General features: G+C 32.7%; 3 protein-coding genes across 5 annotated transcripts in view; 2 read left to right on the top strand and 1 right to left on the bottom strand.

The window, feature by feature from the left end:
• The window catches only part of eag (potassium voltage-gated channel protein ether a go-go), a 356,292-nt gene that overhangs the window by 218,596 nt on the left and 114,435 nt on the right, over window positions 1-23,261 (bottom strand). The gene's annotated exons all lie outside the window — the stretch shown is intronic.
• On the top strand, window positions 2,138-5,262 carry LOC149415601 (uncharacterized). The gene is made up of 3 exons (XM_089642816.1): window positions 2,138-2,481; window positions 3,302-3,443; window positions 5,069-5,262. Exons 1-3 carry the CDS (start codon window positions 2,376-2,378, stop codon window positions 5,160-5,162), a joined length of 342 nt encoding a protein of 113 aa, XP_089498942.1. The 5' UTR covers window positions 2,138-2,375; the 3' UTR covers window positions 5,163-5,262.
• LOC149415600 (uncharacterized) lies at window positions 8,791-20,060 on the top strand. 3 transcript variants are annotated; one of them, XM_089642481.1, is made up of 3 exons: window positions 8,791-8,938; window positions 17,675-17,816; window positions 19,879-20,060. In XM_089642481.1, exons 1-3 carry the CDS (start codon window positions 8,845-8,847, stop codon window positions 19,970-19,972), a joined length of 330 nt encoding a protein of 109 aa, XP_089498607.1. In that variant the 5' UTR covers window positions 8,791-8,844; the 3' UTR covers window positions 19,973-20,060. The 3 variants fall into 3 exon arrangements, with proteins under 3 accessions (XP_089498607.1, XP_089498605.1, XP_089498606.1); XM_089642479.1 differs by lacking the exons at window positions 17,675-17,816; window positions 19,879-20,060 and adding exons at window positions 10,146-10,287; window positions 10,750-10,935; XM_089642480.1 differs by lacking the exon at window positions 8,791-8,938 and adding an exon at window positions 13,979-14,192.

The following is a 23,261-nucleotide window of genomic DNA, read 5'->3' as shown; positions in this document are numbered from 1 at the left end:
TATTAAAATTCTGTTATTATCCAACTGTAACCGTGTAATAACCGGCCCGCCCATAATGACATAATAACAGAACTAATAATTAAACTTCCAAAGAACTTGAATATTAACATTTAAATTTGAAGAACTGTTCAAATTGTGTCAAACAACCCGTCCTTTGTATCCATTTTAATTGGGTTAACTAAGATGGGGACTACGAACCCTTAAATATTACAAACCAAATATAAATAAGTAAGAGTTCTGCCCACATCATCCCCAAGTATGACATTAGATTTCACTTTAGGGAAAACTATGAGATATTAATTTAAAACATAAATAAAATATTTTCATCAATAAACACCGATCAACACAATCAACATCACAGCATTCAGCACAAAAACGTAAGGGTAAAGAAACTGTAGTAATAATTTTAAGAACATGACCACTAATACTAAATTACCGTTTGTTAAGTTTGTTATTAAAGCGCACTTCAAGTGAAATGACACTAAACTGCGCTATATAATTTCAATGTTATTATTATTATTTAAAACAGTGCCAATTATAAATATAATCAAGGCATATGGCAGTGACATGTGAATACCGCGCAAGAGTTCCAACCGTCTGGTTGGCACCCCCAATTGGAGTACGTTATGAGGTATAACGCAGGGGAAAGAGATGGGAAAGAGAGAGGTGTGGAAGTACCTGACTATTCGAATCTAATCAGCAATGTTTCATTTTGCTTTGACTTTTATTAATCAGCCACGGGGATGATCCTTTTTGACAACTGAAAGGTTCCCAGTAAAAGTTGATTAATGGTTCATTTCAGCATCTTTATAATTGTAATAAGCTGACAAGTTTAACGCCGAGATAATAGTTTTTCTCTTCTGTTGAACATAATATGTGCAAAAGCTGAAACGGACTTAAAATCAGCCTTAGGGGAACATTTCAACTTTCAAAAAACAAAATGGCACTAAATAGCCATTTGGATTTCTGTGAAACAACCCATCCTTGGTATTTTCAATTCTTAGAAGGCCTTTATCTAAGTAGAATTTCAAAAAATAGTTTTTTCAAGTTATGTTCAATTTTTATGGAGTCGATTAGTCCTTCTGACAATAATCTACAAAAAATGCGCCGTCAAAATTAGCCTGGTGTTATAATAAACTGATTTAGGTTGTGTGTCTGTCCGTAATTCCAATTCGATAAACTCGATAAATAAATAAATTGATAAACTTTGACTGTCAAAATTGGTATTAATTGTGGGAACAATTCAAATAGCCAATAAAGAAGGTATCGAAATTACACCATTTTTGTTTAGTTAATAATTCTGTATTAGAAGTGCGTATTTATTTTGTTTAATTTTTGAACGATGACGTGGAAATTTTTTTCAAGTTTACTAACGGTGTTCATAAACTAACTAACTAACCATCACATCGTTTTCCGCAGGGGTGGGCAGAAAGGACAAACTGCCCAACAACTCTGTTTTGCACACACTCCTTTTTTTTTAATGTATATTTTATTTAGTTATAAGAGTTTACATCTTATACCTAATATATTATTTTCTATGACTACTACAATATTATTTACTTCTTACATACTAAAATTTAGATTTCGCAACATTGAGACATAATCCACGAAAAACTGCAAGACTTTTAGCTTCCTTAACAATTACCGGGAGTTCAATGAACATTTTAAAACCTTTATAATAAATATTGTTTTGTGTTTCTGATAAGTGTGTTTTAGGAAGCCTAAAATCGTTGCAGTTTATCGTAGGATATAAATGAACTGCACTATTAATTTTAACATTCTTTGACGTATAGTCAGGTAACATTTTATTTTTTAGCTTATAAATAAACACTAAGGTATTATAAACCTTGCCTCATTCACATTCTATTTTTCTGACTCTTGACATGGCCTGACTTCAGTATCTGATTCACTTGATCATGCCATTCCTCAGGCATCCCCAACTACTTCTACCGTTCAAATTTGCGTCATGTACTATGTAACACAACAGTGTTAATTTCTGATCGTCAACAAAATGTTTTTGAAAGCAAATATATTTTTATAAATACTTTCACCTTCATAAATCTTTCAATTGTAATATTCCGTGACCTTCATGGATTTGCGCTAGTTATTATCTTCAATGTGAAGGAAATTAGCTAGTTATTGTCTTCAATAGGAAATGGAATGCTGATAATATAATTTACTTTAGTTTTATCTTCATAACCGTTATAAGTCGTTTAAAAAAACGAAAAAATCGCGTAATTTGTTATTTTGACAGTTTTTACTCATTATCATGTTTTACTATAAATACTGATGATTCCTTTATTATTAGTTAGTTTTCAGTGTTAATTTGTTCAGTGCCTACCTACAAGCCATTTAATTTTAAATAAAAAACAAAAATGTCAACCAAAATTCAATTCAAGTTCTTATTTTTCATCTTTGCAACATTTTTGGTAATGGAGGCAAACGCATACGCGACGTTAAATTTGATTCCCTCTAATGCAGGTAAGATTAAAAAAAATAATAATAATTTCCCCTCTACATATTGTGTGTCAAATCATTGATGTATTATATTTAAATGAGACGAATTGAATTGAAATAGTAAGCATTGCCAATACTATACCTAAAGTACGCAGGTACTAGTACCAATAGTAAGCATTGCCAATATTATATGTAGAGTACGCAGGTACTAGTACCAATAGTAAGCATTGCCAATATTATATGTAGAGTACGCAGGTACTAGTACCAATAGTAAGCATTGCCAATACTATACCTAAAGTACGCAGGTACTAGTACCAATAGTAAGCATTGCCAATACTATACCTAAAGTACGCAAGTACTAGTACCAATAGTAAACATTGCCAATATTATACGTAGAGTACGCAGGTACTAGTACCAATAGTAAGCATTTCCAATATTATACCTAAAGTACGCAGGTACTAGTACCAATAGTAAGCATTGCCAATATTATACCTAAAGTACGCAGGTACTAGTACCAATAATAAGCATTGCCAATATTATACCTAAAGTACGCAAGTACCAGTACCAATAGTAAGCATTGCCAATATTATACCTAAAGTACGCAGGTACTAGTACCAATAATTAGTAGCTTGACGATAAAAATACAATGGCCAAGTGGTTAGAGGAATTTTTCCGGTAAGACTGAGTTCCTGAGTTCGATTCCAAAGCAGCTTTTACCTTTATATTTTTCTGTTTCATGTTTCGATTAGATTTATTGGTATTATCTTCTTCTTCAATTATATCATTTTAAGTAATTATTTAGAATCAAATAATATAACAATGAAATGTTCTGTTAATTCCACAGCATACCCCGGCAAGTGTTTTGTGGAGAAATACAACATGGTGCTTGAATTCGGCAAATCATATCCGGTCCCCAGGAAATGTGAACGAATGCTTTGCAATCGCCACTTGGGCACTGACAATACACACGAGTTCTCCATTACAGGGTAATACAATATAACTATTTGATTCTAAAAAGTGAAGCTATTGAAACTAGGATAGTGATCGACCAAAACCAGTTTTCGACTCTTGTTAGAGTTTCGGCCGAAACCAAAACCATAATTTATTTATACGAATTTATACATACTCAATATCCAGAATATAGGCGTTTTGATTACATTAAAGTTGGTTTTAAATAAAATGCTTATCTAAATAAAAGACACAAATTTAAATAGAAAATTCGTTTACTTTAAGCTTTTAGCGTTTTTTCGATCGTTATGTAACACTTTCTCAATCATTCTTTCCATCATCAATCAGTATTTTATTTTAAGAGAATTTTAAAAATACGTAAAAATTTAGAACTTCTATTATAGTAAACAAATCAATTTGAATGCTGGCCAAACCATAAGTAACCATTATTCGCATTTATTTCCTATATACTTACTTTTGAATAAAAAACATTAATTTAAAAAAAAAATAACATTTAAGAAAACCATTATACATGGTGTCCGGAAACTCGTAGTACAAGCGGGAAACTGGAGAATCTACACCACATGGGGAACCCAAAAAAACATAAAGTTTTTTGATTTGAGCATTTTCAAAAAAAAAAAAAAAAACCAAAAAAAAATATTTTTCGGCTATTTTAGGGTTAAAGTTTTTTCTGGTGTTTAGGGTTGAATAACAGATGTTTTAACCCTGCAGAGCAGAAATATTTTATGATTACACCGGGTAAAATGAAGGGTGATTTCAAAATAATGCTTCAAATCCGAGTTTCTTCATTTGTTTTACTTACAAATAGTTTTAATTAGTTGGGTACTTTGATCTTCAGTAATAATTTATAAGAATTTGATTAAAAAAAAAAAAAAAAAAATCAACTTCAAACTCGATTTACTCGATAACGAAAGCTCAAATAAAAAAAATATACTACAAAATCGACTCCAAATGTGATGTAGATTCACCAGTTTCCCGCTTGTACTACGAGTTTCCGGACACCCTGTATAACAGCTTCTATTAAAATAATATTTAAGTTATTCTAGAGGCATACAAACATCATAATTCCGTTATATAACAAACACAGGTTTCGCCCAAAAATTAGTCGAAGTACGGCTAATTTTATTTGAAACTGAAACCACGGTCAAAAATTGTTAATTTAACTGACCGAAATTGAAACCGAAGTTCGGTCGTCACTACTAAGATATCACGATGGAATTTTGAAACCAACCTCATTGTACGGTAGTGAGGCATGAAATTGGCAAAACATCCCTTTCTTCATCTAGTTCATAATGCTTTGAATTCTTTTCTGATCTCCTCATTCGTAAAATGGTCGTATATGGCATCAGCAAAGAAACACTCCAGGGAACCAAATTCTTCAGCAATCAATCTACTCGTATGTTTAAACTAGCTCTCCCAGTCCCGTGACTCACTACCATTCATCACTGTTCTTCTTCAATCGTTGCCTCGCAGATGACAGAAGTTTGTGACAGAAGTCTATTTCGGACTGGTAAACTCTCTTCCCTTGATAACTTTGATAACACCGTCAATCTTCACGATATGAATTCGACCAACAACATCCATCCCTTGCTCAACTTTTGAACTATTGAGAGTGATTTGCTAATAAGATTGCTTGTTTCAGATGTAGATCTATTGCAGTCCAGCCTCCTTGCAAGCTGAGCGAAGTGAATCTGCGAAAGGTCTACCCAAACTGCTGCCCCAAGCCAATCTGTTAGACTTTAATTATGTCTTCGAACAGCATCAAACCAAACAATTTGCAAATAAATACTTGTTGATTATACCTATCTAAATTGTATGTGTGATGCATTTAATAAAATAACATAAAATCAATCAAAATGTGTATAAAATTGATGTCCTCGCTTTTTATTATTTCATCATAATTTCTTTCTTATATAGACTCCAAAGATATAAGACTAGTAAAGATTTTAAATGTATTATGTATATATTTATATATTATAAAATGGAGGTCTCACTACGGGTAAGCCACCCAGTGAGGCCAACATTACTGGATTGTACTATGAAATGTAAAATGTTGTACTAAAATTAAAAAAAAAAAAAATAAAAGATAGATAGATAAAATTATTAAGGTAATTAGTTATTTGTTATTTCTTTGTGCTATGCATAAATACATCGTACCGTAAACATTAGTTTTTAATTTAAACATAACTGTAAAATTAATAAAAACTATGACACGATAAACTAACAATTAAAAATAACTTTCTTTATCAAAAAGCTCATTTTATTTCACCCGGTGATTAATTGTTGGTAATGAGAGTGAGTATGCAATTATCACTTCAAAAAATAATAATTAGGGATCAAAGCTTATTGGGCATAAATGCTTTATTTTTTTTATTGTTTGAAACCATCAATCTGCAATCTACGTTTTTTGTTTGTTTAACCTCTAATAGATCTGTTTTCGAAACAGTCAATTCAATGTGGAGTCCAAGTATGCCAACATATCATATACAAACACCTGATAAACGCATTTAATCTTGTAGGGTAAATTATAGGGAGTTTACATCTCCCGAAAATAACTACAACATTATTTTTACCTTCATTCTTGTGAGGCTGGTATCTTTGTAAACCTGCACGCGGTACCTCGCGCGGCAAACAATATTATTGTCTCCAGCAGTCTAGCCGTCGGGTTAGCCCTAAACCTCCTCTAGCGTACGCGATCTATTTTTTCATAAAATTATTATAAGTGAGTTTTGTTAAAATAAAAAACTAAATTGGAATTATCCAAATTCTCATTATTCCACACTGAGAGTAATCACGTAACCTTGGATTATGCAGATTGGAGAACCGCAGAATCATTTAGCCAACAACCCATTTAAACTGGCGATGATAACAATCCCTCCAAAATCTGAATGTTAGCAGTAAGTATACCCAAGTATGCCAACTTATCATATACAAATACCTGATAAACGCATTTAATCTGAATGTTAGCTGTAAGTATACCCAAGTATGCCAACTTATCATATACAAATAACTGATAAACGCATTTAATCTGAATGTTAGCAGTAAGTATACTTAACTAAAACATATTTGCATCAAACATCATTTGTCCATTATTATATTATATTACACTATTTGTCACAAATACCCAAAGAATAAATACTTATTTTTCAAGCAATTTTTCTGCACGGAGAAAAATGAGCAATGCTGATTTATTAAAATCCTGTTAAAAGGTGGTTGCATGTCATTTCATAATAAACTATCACTACTTTCATAATATATCGGAACACTTGTTCACGCAGCTACACTTATCATCCTATTTGAAGTACGAAAATATATATTTTTTTGAACACGTGTTCCGAAGATGCCAAAACACATTCGTGTTTTACAGATATTTTACTGGGAAATCTCTTAATTCATTCGTTACAAGTTAAAAGTTTTAACAGGGAAACGAATTATTTGAAGAGATTTTAAGAATTTACCAATATTATGAACCAGTAAGTTTTGTCCGTGTATTTGCTCCATGTTTGTTGAAAAATTTAATTTTATGACTCACCGTAGGCACAGAATGCAGTCGGATCATCACCAGGAAAAATCAGGTATCCTAGTGCATTGCTTTGTACAGATTTTCTAGACTTTTTTTACCTTAACTTCACACAGGAGACCCTGAGAAAAATTATTTCCTTCAGAACCTATGTCATCCTTGGATATGATGTGTAGAGGGTTTTTTTAAGGAAAGGAAGGTGATGAAGATCTGGGAAGGTAAAAGGAATGAGTGGTGAGTAGGAATCTGGGTGTCAGCATATTGAACGTGAGTGACGAACGCTTGAAATCATCCCTCCCACTGTGGGGCAAGGCGATGAGTCGAAAGAGTTCTGCTGGAGAGATAACAAGATCTCCCTCAACCAGTCTCTCCAAATCCGGCCCGCCACACAGTAGGCGAGCAGACGCATTCTCGGCCAAGACCTACACAATTCTCACCCCTATGAACCCGAGCACCCCTGTTAATTCACCAAACGTAACGAATCACTTGGGGTGACTTATGGCAGGGGTGTTGGTTAGCCAATGAATGGTTCCAGCGGGAACCAGTCGGACTATGGTATCTCCGTTTGGGGTATGTTGCGGGGCAGAAGTTAGTGAGGAGGGTAAGAATGTGGGTAACAGGAAGTTTGGGTAGTATTTGGCTTTTCAGATATGGTCACCAAACGCAGGTATACTGATAGTATCTTCTAATCTGAAAAAAGTTATTTTTTATCTTTTGAAACTTTTTTTTTCTCAATTTATCCCACAGTCATATATGGACCTTGCTCGGGAAGGATGAAAGTAAACCGAATGGTATAGAAATAAGTTTTTTGAGGCGTGTGTGGCCTAGAACTATGAATAAGGGGATCCCTAAAGAATGAGTATAGGGCGGTTGTAATGATGTAAGATCACTAAGATGTGTTGGACGTGTAGAGCGGATTAACGAAAAAAATAGTGTAAGGAAATTGTGACGCGGAAGTTAACATTAGAAGAAGTCGGAGACGCCCGAGGAAGATCTGATGAATAAAATACAGTCGGATCACGTCAAAAAATCAGAATAACAAGAGTGTGTATGAGATGATATGCGAATGTCAATGAAGCAAATAGGGTGTGCGGAGACGGTCCCGTGGTCTACCTTCTCTGTCTTCTCTTCTCAGAAAAGGCGTGATGGTTTGTTAGTAAGTTTATCTCAGTACAAAAGTGATTATTTTTGGGGGTAAGTGTCGTGTCGCGTTTACTCCTTCTTTGGTCAAGGTTTTGGACAGCTTTACAGTGAACGTCATCTGGGCAAATGATGTCTTTTTCTCATAACGCTATCCGAAACGTTAGTTAAAGAAAGAGGAAGTTCAACGCGGAATAGAACCTTAAAAATAAATCACGAAATACTTTTGGCCGTGAAAATTTCAAATCATATTTTAATTCATGTAAATCCACAGTTAATAAGTTATTTTTGAAAAATATAATATGGCACCCTCGTCTCATTATATTTCGATGGGCGCCTTACAAGCCTAGTATTATTTCTGTATAAAAACTTTTGAAACTGAATGTCGTTTTTATTATTTCTTCGAAATTGAAGCCATTAAAGCCTCAGTCAGATGGCACAATTTTTTTTTTGCAAATCAGAAGTTTCCATGTTCTAATCGTATCTCGCGAAAGTTTATATATTGCTAATTGAGTTACTATCACATGAAGCGATTTCCAAGAAACTGTTCAAATAGCAGGGTCGTTCAAATCTCTCTGTGTGACAGAGGCTTCGAGTAACAAACAAACGTGGCTTATCTTTAATGACCCAAGAGGTCACTCTACGCAGATTTTTAATGACTGAATTTTGTTATAAATACTAATTACTATTTGGTTTATCGTTAGTTTGTGGCATCCTCTCTGACTCAAAAAGTACATATAAGTACATATTTTATAAAAATGCAACATAAGTTCTTGTTTTTGGTTTTTGCGACGTTCTTGGTGATGGAGACAAGAGCATTCGTGACTGTTGACTCGGTTCCCGTAAATGCCGGTAAGAAAAATATTTTCAAAGATAATTTTTGTTCGTGTCACCGTCGATGGGGCAATTAGTTTTAAAGTATTTCTCATGAATGTAGAGGTTTATCAAACTGTTTTTATTCCCTAACTGAGTAAATAGTTCGATGTCCAATGAAGCTGTGTAGAAATGGTTTTGTTTGGGGTGCATTAAATACTTTATTATCTTTTAATTTTTTTACTCTTGTTCATTGTAAATATTATCTTGAAGTTATGTGATTTATAATTTCACTATATACACATAGACATATAAGATATCGACTATTGTTTTGTAAAACCAATCAAATAACAAAATCAAAACTTTACAGAAAAGTATAAAAACAAATATTAACAATTTCATAGAACTATTTTAAAATTTTGAATTTTAGATGAAAGTGATTATTTGTTTTTGAAAATGTTTATAAAATATTGCAAATCTATTAAAAAAATTTGAATAATATGAGCGTTAAGTAAATTTATTTTGTAAACATAGTTTTTAGTATTAAAATTACATTAATTAGCAAAAATTACTTCGAAAACTATTCGATATGAAACCACCGAAAAAAGTGACATTCCCGAAATGTGGCTAATATTAACAAATTTCAATGAAATATGAAAGAGGAAAAAAAAACAGAAAATTGAAAGGTAATGTTCGCATCTTCTGCAATGATTTATATACAATATATGGAATTTCACAATTTGAATCTGCATCCATTATATTAAAACTATATTAATCGTAATGAAAACAGAAAAAAATAAAATGTCTGTCATATCGCTTTGGTAATTATCAATTGAATCCAGTTGCTGTATATAAATGTAGAAAAATCACTAATGCTTTTTTCATACAATATTATAAACTAACTGTCTGGTCGATTTCTCATATCTCTTAGAAAGGATTGGATCGTTGCCCTAAACTTCACATCAGATGTATTGATTTATTAGTACGTATCTGCAAAACATTCAACACCCTACGAGATGTGGACAATTCAACTGTACCTTGAAAACGTGATATAAAGTCAAACTGGCTGAATCCATCACATGATGCGATAATTATCTATAGATACTCGTTTTCACTGTTCTTATCATATCTCACTATTTTAGTTTATATTGTTGCTTATCGTACCTAATTATTTTACAAGTAATTAACTTTACTGTTTGATTCCTAAATATAATTAAAAAAATAATTGTTTGTATTATTTTCACAGCCTACCCCGGTAAGTGTTTCGTTGAGACATACAGCATGTTGCTTGAATTCGGCAAATATTATACAGTTCCCAGACAGTGCGAACAGATGATTTGCGAAGAATTTTTAAACAGTGACAATACACACACGCTCACCATTTCGAGGTAATATAATAAAACAATTCATTTACCGATTATCATTTAAAAAAAAACAATCGAGGCTATGAGACCACGATAGAGTTCTGAAACTAACAGGCATGGAGCAAGGCATGGAACTGGCATACGCAGGTACTTCTTGTTCTTGCTACCAGGTGCTTATCTCCAGGGAACCCAAATCTGCAGAATTCAGTCTAAATATCTATAAATATTTTGGATCTTGCAGTCCAAAGCCTTACTACTATACATCATATTAGTTGGTAACAGTTTGCGAACTGATAAATTGATAATTTTGGTAAAACTCGTGGATTCCTTGAGACTTATGACCCTTCTGTCAATTTGTTCTTATTTTTAAAGTAACTAGAAGACTACTGGCGACCCTTCTATCAAATTGTTTTTATTTTGAAAGTTATTCGGTGTTTGAACTAATCAGAGTCATTTTCTGATATTTAACAAGGTTGTTTGTTTCAGATGTGAATCAATTTTTGTTTCACCTTCCTGTAAGCTGAGCAAAGTTGACCTACGAAAAACCTTCCCAGCCTGCTGCCCCAAGCTAATTTGTTAGAATGTACAGTCTTCAAAAAACCTGTAAAATCCTTGTTTGTATTGTTTAGTTGTATTTTTGGTGCAATTAATAAAAAATGGCAAAAAATAATATCTCATCGCTTTTCATTAATTCATTCATTCAGTGAGACTATGGCACTTGGATTATGTTGTGAGGCTGAAGGTAGTGAGGAAGGAAAGTAGATGAGGAAGAGGAAGATGGGGAAGTACCTGGCTATACAGATCTGATCACCAAACACGGTCAAAGCCATTTCAAGCAACTTTTCAATTCTGAATGGTGGTCTTCCACCAGGGCGATACCGACAATATCTTCCATTCTGGAACCAATATACAATATCATTTTAAATGAGTATTTTGTGAATTAACCCAAAATTAATTATTTATAGATATTCCAGTTCCATAGTAACCACCTACCAATAAACTACGGAGTTCCGCAAGGATCCATACTAGGACCACTTCTGTTCCAAATTTATATAAATGATATCTCCCAATTAGATTTAAACGGTGATATTTTTTTTATATACAGATGATACTGCAATTTTCTACTGGGGTAAAGATTTAAACATCTTACTAGAAAATGCACAGAGTGACTTAGACAAAATTAACAGTTAACTCCAATCAAATATCCTAACAATGAATGTTAAAAAAACAGGATAGGTACATGATTTTAAGCTCCACTCGTAAAATAATTCCTCCTCATGTACCCTTAAAAATTGAATATAACAACCTGCAAATCCTGATACAGGAGAAATATCTTGGGCTGTTCATTGATAAACACCTAACTTTTAAACAGCATATTCAAGATGTTAAAGATAAAATCACCCCCTTAATTTGCGTATTTAGCCGGATATCATATCTGTTACCAAATAAAATTTAAAAAAAGGTCTATATTATAACCTCGTACACTCACATTTAAACTACTTGATTGAAATCTGGGGAAATACATGTGAAACATATATAAATGAACTACAGGTTACACAAAACAAAGTAATCAAAAAGCTATTTGATTTCAAACCTAGAACATCAACAAAAAAATTATATATGGAAACAAAACTATTAAAATTAAGAAAATCATATGAATATAATACATGTCTCCTTATTTACAAAATAAATAATAAACTCACACAAATACAGAACTCATTAAAACGTCCCAAGTACACACACACTTCACACGGCAACACGATAAAATACATTTAAACACCATACATACTCATTATGGCCAGGAATCCATTGGTTACGAGGGGAGCAACATATATAATTGCCTCCCAGACGAAATTAAAAATGAAAAAAGTTTAGGAATGTTATAACTTATAACTCTATTTTTTTATTTTTTATAATGTCACCAATCTAATCCGATTTTCGTAAAGAAATTTCTCGGGATTTGGGATATACTTTTCAACATTGTAAAGGATGTTTTTTTAGAGGAATTTAAAAGGAAACAAAAATCGTGGTAATGGCTATTGTATTGGCTTTATTGGATAGATAATTTCATAGCATTAGTGTTTAAATATGATTCCGCGCATTTGGAACCGAGGCTGGCCTCTGTAAGTTTAATTTTCGAGCAGCGGGGACCGTATATCGGCAACAACGCGGTGAATGTTAGTTTCAATGTCGTGAATCGTCTCTGGTTTATTGACGTAAACTACCGAATTTTCATATCCCCACTAATAATCTATGGTACAATCTATAATTTACATGATCCTGGAAGAAATTGATTGAATTGATTTATATTACTGAAACAAAAGTGTTTCAAATTTTACACAACTGATAAACACTCTTTTACCTTTGATTAAAGGTTGTTTAAACACATGTATTAGTAAGCCCCTGTTTAATTTTAAAGCTATATATAATATTTTCAACTAATGTTACATTAATTTTACCATAGCAACCAATATATTTACTTATCAATTTAGTAGATTCCTACGTTACGACGATAATCAGTGCTATTTTGTTTTCTGTTATTTTTTTTCTATTATTTCTGGTTTTCATCCTTCAAGGGTGTTCTTGGCCATCATTTAAATTTTTTCCGACTCAATAAACAGCTTGTGACCGAAGCGTCTTTGTGTTTAAATATTATAAAAGGAATTGAGCTGGAAATTAAAGGGATTGATTGCAATATTTAAAATGTTCATCCTGCAAATGGATAATTATCCATTATACTGATTATAATCAGTATATATCGAGAAATTTGAACGATACCACATTTTGAGAAAGGAGTTTTTAAATTATAGCCAAAATCATAGGAAATTGAAAAATAAAACTTAATAATGTGGCATGTGGGACCGATATGAATTTCTATCAACATAAAATACAGAGACATTGATTGTAATGAGTACGATACAGTCAATACTAAAGAAAGAAAAAAATTAGAGCATACAAGGGTTCTTTTTCTTTCTTAAATTTTGTAATAAATTAATGTTACAAGTGATTTTAAATTGAATTTTCTACCCACGTAAAGGGGCCTTGATTGAATACTGATCGCTATCAATATTATTTTTAAAATAAATAATTAATAACCAATTAGAAGTTAAAAACATTTAACTGCGTTGATAAAGTTAAACCAAATGCATTAGAATTTGCATTATCTCATTAGAGTAATTGAAATGTTATTATTAATATATAATATTCGTTGCAATATGAACGTCATCAGGGAAGATAATTTTTTTTCTCGTAACGCTGGCTGTCCGAAACGTGAGCTAAAGAAGGAGGAAGTTAAACGCGGTAAATTACCCCAAAAATAAATCAGGAAATACTTTTGGCGGTGAAAGTCTCAAATCATATTTTAAGTAATAACTACAGTTTATAAGTTGTTTTTGAAAATTGTAATATGGCATCCTCGTAGCATTATAAATCGATGGGCGCCTTACACAAGTGAGTCCACGTAGTTTTATTTCTATATAAAAATAGAATGTCGTTTTTTTCTTTCTTCGTATTTGTAGCCACTAAGGCCTCGGCCATATGGCGCAATTTGCTAATGCTAATTGAGTTACTTTCACATGAAGCGATTTTGAGGAAACTATTTAAATAGCGGCGTCGTTCAAATCCCTCTGTGTGACCGACGCTTTTAAGTAACGAACGAAAGTGGCTTATCTGTAATGGACCCAAGAGGTTATGACTCTACGCAGTACTACTTGTAATGACTGAAGTTTTTAATAAATACTAATTAATATTTGGTTTATCGTTAGTTTGTGGCGTCCTCTTTGACTCAGAACAAGTATAATACATTTTTAAAACCAATAAACTATATTTTACAAAAATGCAATTGAAGTTTTTATTTTTCATTTTTGCGACGTTCTTGGTGATGGAGACAAGAGCATACGTGGCTTTTGACTTGGTTCCAGTAAATGCCGGTAAGAAAAATATTTTCAAAATTATGAAGGTCAAAGATAAAGATGTTTGTGTCAATGTCGTTTAGGGGAATTAGTTTGTAAGTATTTCTCATGAACCTTGAGGTTTATCAAACTGTTTTTATTCCCTAACAAGTTAATAGTTCAGTGTCCAATAAAGCTGTGTAAAATGGTTTTGTTTGGGGTGCATAAAATACTTTATTTTTTTTTTACTTTAGTTTATTTTAAATATTATCTTGAAGTTATAAATTATATTTATCGTGAAAGACATATTTGATATCAACTGTTTTTTTGTAAAACTCCCCAAACCACAAAATATTATAACAACGATTTCGTAGAAATATTTTAAAATTTTGAATTTTATATGAAAGTGGTTTTTTGTTTTTGAAAATTTTCATAAAATATTGAAATTCTATTTAAAATTTTGAATAGTATGGGGTTGAGTAAATTTATTTGGGGTTTTCTCGAAAAACACCTAAAAAATACTCGTTTACTTAGTTTTTAGTATTAAAATTTCATGAATTAGAAAAAAATAATTTTTAAACTATTCGAAATGAAACCACCGAAAAAGTGACATTATCAAAAATGTGGCTTGAAGGGTTTTACCAAAACACAGTCGATATCTTTATTATTAGTATTAATTAGCTAACTAGCAGTTAAAAACCCGCTCCGCGGGTTTTTTTCTGCTAGGCCCTGCGGGCGGCTCTTAGTTGGGCTTCGCCCATTTTAAGTGATATTAGCAACAGTTACATTTAAAAGATAGATATTAGGACATTCACAGAGAGAGAGGGTGAGTATATATATATATATATTGTTTAAACACAGAACAGGAAGGAGTTAATTAATAATAACATGCTAAATTTACGCATAATAAGAATGACAGTTTTTTGAATAAATGAAATTTTCCGTATTTGTGATGGATTATTTCAAATGAAACTCTATTATTGACTACATGTCTACAACTGATATTAACTGTTATGGTGCCTAATACAATTGGCTCAACTTGCAGTGCTTAAATATGTGTTACAACCGTCAATGTCTATAAGTTGAATCGATATCGTTTAGTTTGTCACAATTAAAGATAGTTATAACAAAGTTGACTTAAATAATAGATTATTACTTATTGATTAATTGTACCCGTGTTTATGAATAAAAGGAGGGTAATTGTGCGATGAGATTAGCAGTCGGTTTAATTAAAAGGTGTTAATTATACTCCAACTGGTGGTAATTCTTTACCTACAACTGTTACTGTATCTAATAAAGTTTAAAGTAAGATTATATATACACCTTCATCAGGAGAGTAAAAATCTATATATAAAGGTAGATTATTACAATATAGCGCCCCTGAGGTGATATCTCACAAAAGCGGCGCTATGCAAATTGTCCAATAAATAAATAAATATAATGTTTACATTTTATTGTGTATACACCGAAGTCAAAAATTAAATATAGATTGCTATTGGGAAAGAAGAAGTGGAAGGAGGGGGGAGGGGTAAGAGTAGGCTGGGTTTATAATAATTAGGAATTACAATATCGTTGGACGGGAAAGACCAGTTAAGTGGGAAAATATTTAAAAGAGAGTTTATAAAAAAATTCTTGTTAATTATATCTGCTTTTATATTAACATGTTTCCTCATTTCTAAAATATCAAAATTATTTATAGTGAAGTATTTTAAGACCTGAAAAAAACTAATAGCATATAACCATAAAACAATATATTAATAAGACAAATAGCATTTAATAACGGTTATTATAATAAATTGATAGTTGAAATACTAAATAAAAAAATTAAACATACTCTCTTCAAACGGTCTTTCTAAAGATAGAAATAAACGATGGCGTAGAATTCTGTTTGTGGATAACGATACTTCTAAAATTATATATAAAAACAATCCTGGTACTATTCAACTGGTGTTTTACACTAATAACAAAATGAAGAAATATATTCTTAATAATAAAGATAGCAAAATTCAAACAAAAAAATCAGGAGTTCAAAAACTCAATTGGGATGATTGTAATTTCTTTTACAAAGGTACAACCATTAGAAACTTTGAAGTCAGAACTAAAGAATATCGCAGGGCTCTAAATGGAAATAGTGAATCTGAGTTTGCAAATCATCTTTTGAATAATGATCACACTTTCAATAAAAATTCAGGTCTTAAAATACTTCACTCAGGATATAAAGCATCGCAAATAAATAATTTTGAAATTTTAGAAATTAGAAAACATGTCAATATAAAATCAGATATAATTAATAAGCAAAAAAATATAAATAATAATGAAAAATGCTATTACAAAGTGATAAGCTTCCAGAAGAAATCTTCTTATTAAGCGCTTGTTAATCGTAAGTAGTCAAATATTGTGATCTGCATATTTAAATATTCGCGCTATTCATTTGGTTCGTTTTTATACCGCCAGAGGTGCGCTCTGTCGTCCTACTATAGCCGTGCGTATCGGCCATTGAAGTAACGCGTGATTTTTTATAAACGTCAAACATAATCACGTAACTGTGGATAATTTTCATTGTAATGTAATTAATCCAATGGATTATGAACTTTCTAAAACATATTTTCTTCGATATTATCCAAAAATTATATGAGCAAAAACGATGCTTTTGAAGAAATCTCGTATTATTATGAGGCGATCCTTTTTTAGTATGAAATCGTGTCTTAATTTTCAAGTTAGCTGAATTTATCCGAAACAGACAATTTTAATTTGACCAATCAGAGGGCCTACATCGTCCAGACGCTAGGACAATAATACTATCAGATTAATCTTTTATTGATCGGTGAAGAAGGAGATAATATTAATAAATTTTAATGAAATATGAAAGAGAAAAAATACTGAAAATTGATAGATAATGTTCGCAATTTATACTTAATTTGTTAATATTTAATATTTCCTTCTTCTGTAATGATTTATATGACTTATGGAAGTTCACAACTTGAATTTGCATCCATTATATCAAACTTATATTGATAACATAAAAACATGAACACGAACACATATAAAAATAACGAGACATCTGTCATATCGCTTTGGTAACTATCAATCTAATCCCGTTGCTTTATATAAATGTAGAAAAATCAGTCATACCTTTTTTCATGCAATACAGTGAACTGACTTGTCGATTTATCATATCTCTTCGAAATGATTGCATTTCTTTGCCCTAAACTTAACATCCGATCCATTAATTTATTAAGTAAATCACATTGTAAATCTAAGCATAAGCAACATTCATGGTACGTATCTGCAAAACATTCAACACACTACGAGATGTGGACAGTTTCAACTGTACCTTGAAAACATAATATAAAGTCAAACTGGCTAATCACATGATGCGAAAATTACAGATACTCGTTTTCACTGTTATTATAATATCCTATAGTTTTAGTGTACATTGTTGCTAGATAATTAATGAACCTTTCTTGATTTATCATATTCGTATCGCAATAAAAAAATAATTGTTTGTATTATTTTCACAGCCTACCCCGGTAAGTGTTTCATTGAGGAACACAACATGGTGCTTGAATTCGGCAAAGAATATACAGTCCCCAGGAAATGCGAACAGATGATTTGCGATCAATTTGTTAACCGTGAAAATCAACACACGCTCTCCATTACAGGGTAATATAATAAGACAATACATTAACTGATTATCATTAAAAAAAACAATGGAGGCCATGAGACCACGATGAAGTTATGAAACCAACAGGCAGCATTGCATGGAACTGGCATACGCAGATAATTCGTATACACTCAGGACATTTTTTCTCAGTCCATCTGTTCTACAAGCCTAAAAAATTCCCATAAGAGCCTCACTCTTTATCAGGTAATTAACGTTTTGTTTTCTTTTCGGATATCTTCATTCGAAATACGGTCATAAACGGTATTGACATACAAATACCCCATGGATGTCTAGCACAGTAACATCGATAACTTTAAAATACCGAATCGATAGGCGTAACTACCGACATTTTTGATAATATTGTCCCTCTTTTTATCAGGTTAGTAACCTTTTCTTTTCTTTTCGGATATCCATCTTCGTAATATGCTCATAAATGGACTTGACATAAAAATATCCCAGGGGGTCCAGCAAAGCGACATCGATAATTTTCAATATCGGATCGATAGGCGTAACTACCGATGTTTTTTATACCGGTTTCATAAGTACGGTCTCACTATTAGTATCCAGACCATAGACATATGAATATTAGTAGACCTGCCCTAAGTGATTAAAAGCGTATTATCCCCACTCCCCTTACCGGTTCCATTGAGCCGGCTGGGCTCGCGTACGGCCTCAAGTGATATTTGAAAACGTGACGTCATCATTCTTGTGCGAACTATGGTCCAGGCATCATCGGTTCATTTTACGAAATAACACGGCAAAATGTTTACTTGTACTATGAAAACTGGTAAAAATAGATGCGAAAAAAGAGAATAAACCCAATTGTCGTATTACATTCCATATATAAGCATTATTTTATTTTATTTTAAGCATATTCACATCGTATAATATGAACCAGTTGTTACTATCACATCGAGAAACGTCTGGACGCGAAACACAAAGCTGGTTGGTTGCTGGGAAGTAAATTATGAACATTTATAAAAGTGTCTTAACTAAATACTCTGAACTAACTATGACTCTGAATATAGAAGCTGCCTTACTTTGCCGAATTTGGACTTCGCAAATTTGTTCATAACGTGGCGAGTAATTTGCGCTCCCATGTAAAAATGTCTATTCATTCAAAGCAGATTTTACTTTTAAGAAGTAAATGGTGATATTATAATGCGAGATGCCTATTTACTGTCAGATTGATTTATTGACGAATCACAGTCATCTTCACTCCCTTCGTTCTTCAACAGTTGATTTTACCCCTCGCCTTTATCTTCTCGTCTATTAATTCCTATGTCTGTGATCCAGACCGAAGTTGATAATGCAATAAATCAGAAATCGAAGTATGCTGGCAACACTGGCGCATCTCTCTATAAATTAACATTCATAAACGTCAAACGGCTACGTAAAAGCTAAAAATACTAATAAATTGACAATTGTCCGTCCGCATGTACTTTTTGACACTAAAAATATATTTAATTTGTTAATGAGGCCATTAGTCGCAACTATCAACTATTTTATATATGATTTTTTTCAGTTCTAAGAGCTTAGTTAGTTCATCTCCATTCGTTAATAAGCCGCTTATTTTGAATAACGAACGGCATTATCCAAACATTTGTGCATATTGACAGTTTATCCGACATCTTCGAGGCCGCGCTAAAGTAGCGGTTTTTGTCAAGCGACTGTCGGAAATTATATTCTGACCGTGCTCGCAAATATCTCTAACTAACCATAGATATCGTATTGACATGTGGCTTTATCGATTGTTCGTGCTACCCAAATCTGCAGAATTCTGTCTAAATTCACCTTGGATCTTGCAGTTCAATGCCTTACAGCAATACATTACATCACAGATTGATTTATAACAGAAGTAGATTGCGAACTGGTAAATTTATAATTTTGGTATAATTCGTGTATTCCTTGAGACTAGCTACCCTTCTGTCGGTTCCTTGAAACTAAATTGACCCTTCTGTCAATTTGTTTTTATTTTTAAAGTAACTTTAACCTTACTTTATTCGCCGTTTGGACTAATCAGAGTCATTTTCTGATATTTTACAAGTTTGTTTGTTTCAGATGTGGATCTGTTGGGATTTTATCTTCCTGTAGGCTGAGCAAAGTTGACCTGCGAAAAATCTACCCAGACTGCTGCCCCAGGCAAATCTGTTAGAATGTACAGTCTTCAAAAAACCTGTAAAATCCTTGTTTGTACTCTGTTAAGTTGTATTGTTGGTGCAATTAATAAAAAAATATCTCATCGTTTTTCGTTAATTCATTCTAATTCTATCGAATTCTTTCTTATGAGAAAAAATAATATGTATACATACTATACAGGGTGTATCGGCACGTACCCGACAAACTTTTACCAGCTATTCCTTGGCACATTTGGAGTAAAAAATGTTATGGGCACTTTGCTGTCCGGTAACATTTTTTTTTAATAAAAAATTTACTTTTCATATTTTCACCACATATCACCAATGTTTTATCCTTTTTCAAAGTTTGAAAACCCATCTGGCAATATTTTGTTCGAGTTTTGTTGAACAATGTACGTACGTACCTACGTTGGCACGCTTTTACAATCACAACGAAATGGCACGGCACCATTCGTCTCATTTTTAGCTATTATTATTTAGTGTGTACGAAAGAGCGAGGAAACTTTTTGACACACTTGCTAATAATAGCTGTTGAACACGAGAAACAATGCAAATGACAGTGACGGAGTGTGGATTTTTTTTTTAATGGAAAAAAAATGTTACCGGACAACAAAGCGCCCATAACATTTTTTACTCCAAATGTGCTGAGGAATAGCTGGTTAAAGATTGTCGGGTACTTGCCGATACACCCTGTATATATATATATATATATACTAAGGATATATATATAACAAATGTAAACCAATATAACAACACCCCCATACACACAAGCCCTGCTTATTTATGGGGGGTACATCAAATACATATATTATGTAATTAATAACTGTACTATATTCAATATTTTGTAATGTAAATCATGTATCTTTTTTTTAGTAATAAAAAAAAAATAAAAAAATAAAAAAAATAAGTTAAATAAGTTTTTATGTGAAAACCTCACAACAGTTCCCAACAGTCTGGAGCCAGTGAGACTATGGCACTTGGATTATGTTGTGAGGCTAAAGGTAGTGGGGAAGGAAAGTAGATGAAGAAGAGGAAGATGGGGAAGTACCTGGCCATACAGATCTGGTCACCAAACACGTTCAAAGCCATTTCAAGCAACTTTTCGATTCTGAATGGTTGTCTTCCACCAGGGCGATACTGAGAGTATCTTCCATTATGGAACCAATAAATCATTTTAAATGAGTAATTTGTGAACTAACCCAAAATATTCAAATTAAATTTACTAGCCCACGCCGGGATTTGAACACGCGACTTCCGGCTTGCTAGTCAAAAGCTTTACGCATCGACCACGGAGGACATCAAAATGTAAATAATTGTTAAAAATATATGAACGTGATTGACAATTTAATGGAAAAATCTTGACATGTATAACTTACGACTGCCCCCTTAGTAATAAACGTGTTTTAAAGCGTTCTGTTATACACAACTGACGAACAACCGTTTGAAAATTAAAAAAATATATATTATTAGGCCCTATTTGTAGAACTATCTTTCTTAATTTTTTCATCCCAAACAATGCCACCGATCTAATCTGATTTCCGTTTAGTTTATTCCTCGGGATTTGGGATATACTTTTCAACATTGTAAAGGGTATTTTTTAGAGGTATAGAAATTGAAATAAAACACATAAAAATCGTGGTAATATCCATGGTATTGGCTTTATTGGATTGATGATTTCGAGCATATGGACACCGCGGCTGGTCCGAATAGACCGCAATCTGGAAGTTTAGTCTAGTTACTTGTCTAATTTTCGAGCAGCTGGGACCGTATATCGGCAATAACGCGATGAATGTTGGCTTCAAAGTCGTCACCGTCTCTGGTTCATTGGCGTAGCCTGGCGATGCATATTTATTTTTCCCTTAAATTTTGATCATTCATCTCAGCAATAATATCGCAGATGTTATTTGTTTGCAAATTAGTAGTGGTAACAGCAGGAGGAATATTTCTGTACACTGATAATTCGCCTTCTAGGGTAGCCATTCTTGCAGCCATTTGGCCTATGGACCCTAGGATATTATTAGTTTTGGGCATTATTTTGGCAATATGCTCCTTGGTAAATTTGTTATTAGGATCCATCACAATATTTGTTAGTGCATTGATGGCATCTTGTGCAAGGGATATGTATGACTGCGCATCCATGATAAGTTCGGATTCAGGTTAGTAAAAATTAAAAATTAATAGTAGGTTGAACTCCCCTGATTACTGTCTGGAATCAAGTTCACTTACAGGTAGTAATGAGTAGGTATCTGTACCTACTACGGTCACAAGGCGTGCGGAAATGCAGGTCACCTGTCTTTGGTGTAACAATAATATTAAATATTGAATTTAAGTAAAGTTATTATTATTTGTTATTAAAACTTCGGGCTTTTATTTTATTGTAGAGGACACAAAGAAATGAACAGATTCACAACTTTTACACTGGAACACAATGGCACAGGAATAGTGTGTTTTAAATATTTTGTGGACAGAAATAATTCGTGACTGGTTTAGTTTACTGTTGTTGAGTGAGTGAAAATTTTCCCCAGAAAATAATCTATGATTCAATCCATGATTCATATGAACCTGGAGGACAATTCACAGGTCCATAACAGTTAACTATGCGCTCATTGAATGTTTCCTTCAACAAATTAATTAGGCGAGCTTTTCCACATTGATGTCATGCAATTGGGGGACAGAAAGTTAGTAATGACGAAAACGGTGAAATGGAAAAACCAACTGAGCACAAATCAGCTATCAGCTTGCAAATCGGCCGTCGCTAGAAAAAGTGTTGCCAATTCAAAAACCCAATCTCTATAAAGCACCCGTTATATTATACGCTAACTGAAGTCCTTGGCGTTGCACAGAATTTACGCATAGTTTTCTATCAGATCAGATGTGATTATTTAGAATTTTCCTTTTATTTTGAACGCCGCATTTTTTCACCGCACATTTTTATTGGCAACTATTTTTATGTGAAAATGAAGACAATGTTGGTAGTTCTTATTCGAAGTATGGTACAGTTAAAAGTGACCGAAGGGGATAGGGTCCCATTAGCTCAGTTGGTAGAGCGGTGTCCCGGAAAGACAAGGGTCCTGGGTTCGAGTCCTAGATGTGACCGTATCCTTTTCTGATTTTTCTGTTTCAGATTTTCGTTTAGAAATCGCTAATATTGTCTTCAATAATTAAATATTACAATTTGAGGTTTTACTCAATTAAGTTATTCCGAAAAATAAACATAAATAGATAGATCGTACCATTAAAATATTTTATGTAAAGCGGTTTTAAAACTTTATAAAACGGTTTTCAACCATAAAATTAGCCATAAGA

Source organism: Hesperophylax consimilis, chromosome 18 (assembly GCF_061612785.1).
Source record: "Hesperophylax consimilis isolate HC1 chromosome 18, BYU_Hcon_1.0, whole genome shotgun sequence".
Taxonomy (NCBI): Eukaryota; Metazoa; Arthropoda; class Insecta; order Trichoptera; family Limnephilidae; genus Hesperophylax; species Hesperophylax consimilis.
This window is presented reverse-complemented; position numbering and strand designations above follow the sequence as displayed.

What these genes read in the sequence shown, in the direction of transcription:
- LOC149415601 (XM_089642816.1), top strand. Translation starts at nt 2,376, where the DNA reads ATGTCAACCAAAATTCAATTCAAGTTCTTATTTTTCATCTTTGCAACA. An exon ending in TTTGATTCCCTCTAATGCAG is followed by an intron (nt 2,482 to 3,301) that starts GTAAGATTAAAA and finishes TTAATTCCACAG; the next exon opens with CATACCCCGGCAAGTGTTTT. An exon ending in CACGAGTTCTCCATTACAGG is followed by an intron (nt 3,444 to 5,068) that starts GTAATACAATAT and finishes TGCTTGTTTCAG; the next exon opens with ATGTAGATCTATTGCAGTCC.
- LOC149415600 (XM_089642481.1), top strand. Translation starts at nt 8,845, where the DNA reads ATGCAACATAAGTTCTTGTTTTTGGTTTTTGCGACGTTCTTGGTGATG. An exon ending in CTCGGTTCCCGTAAATGCCG is followed by an intron (nt 8,939 to 17,674) that starts GTAAGAAAAATA and finishes TTATTTTCACAG; the next exon opens with CCTACCCCGGTAAGTGTTTC. An exon ending in CACACGCTCTCCATTACAGG is followed by an intron (nt 17,817 to 19,878) that starts GTAATATAATAA and finishes TGTTTGTTTCAG; the next exon opens with ATGTGGATCTGTTGGGATTT.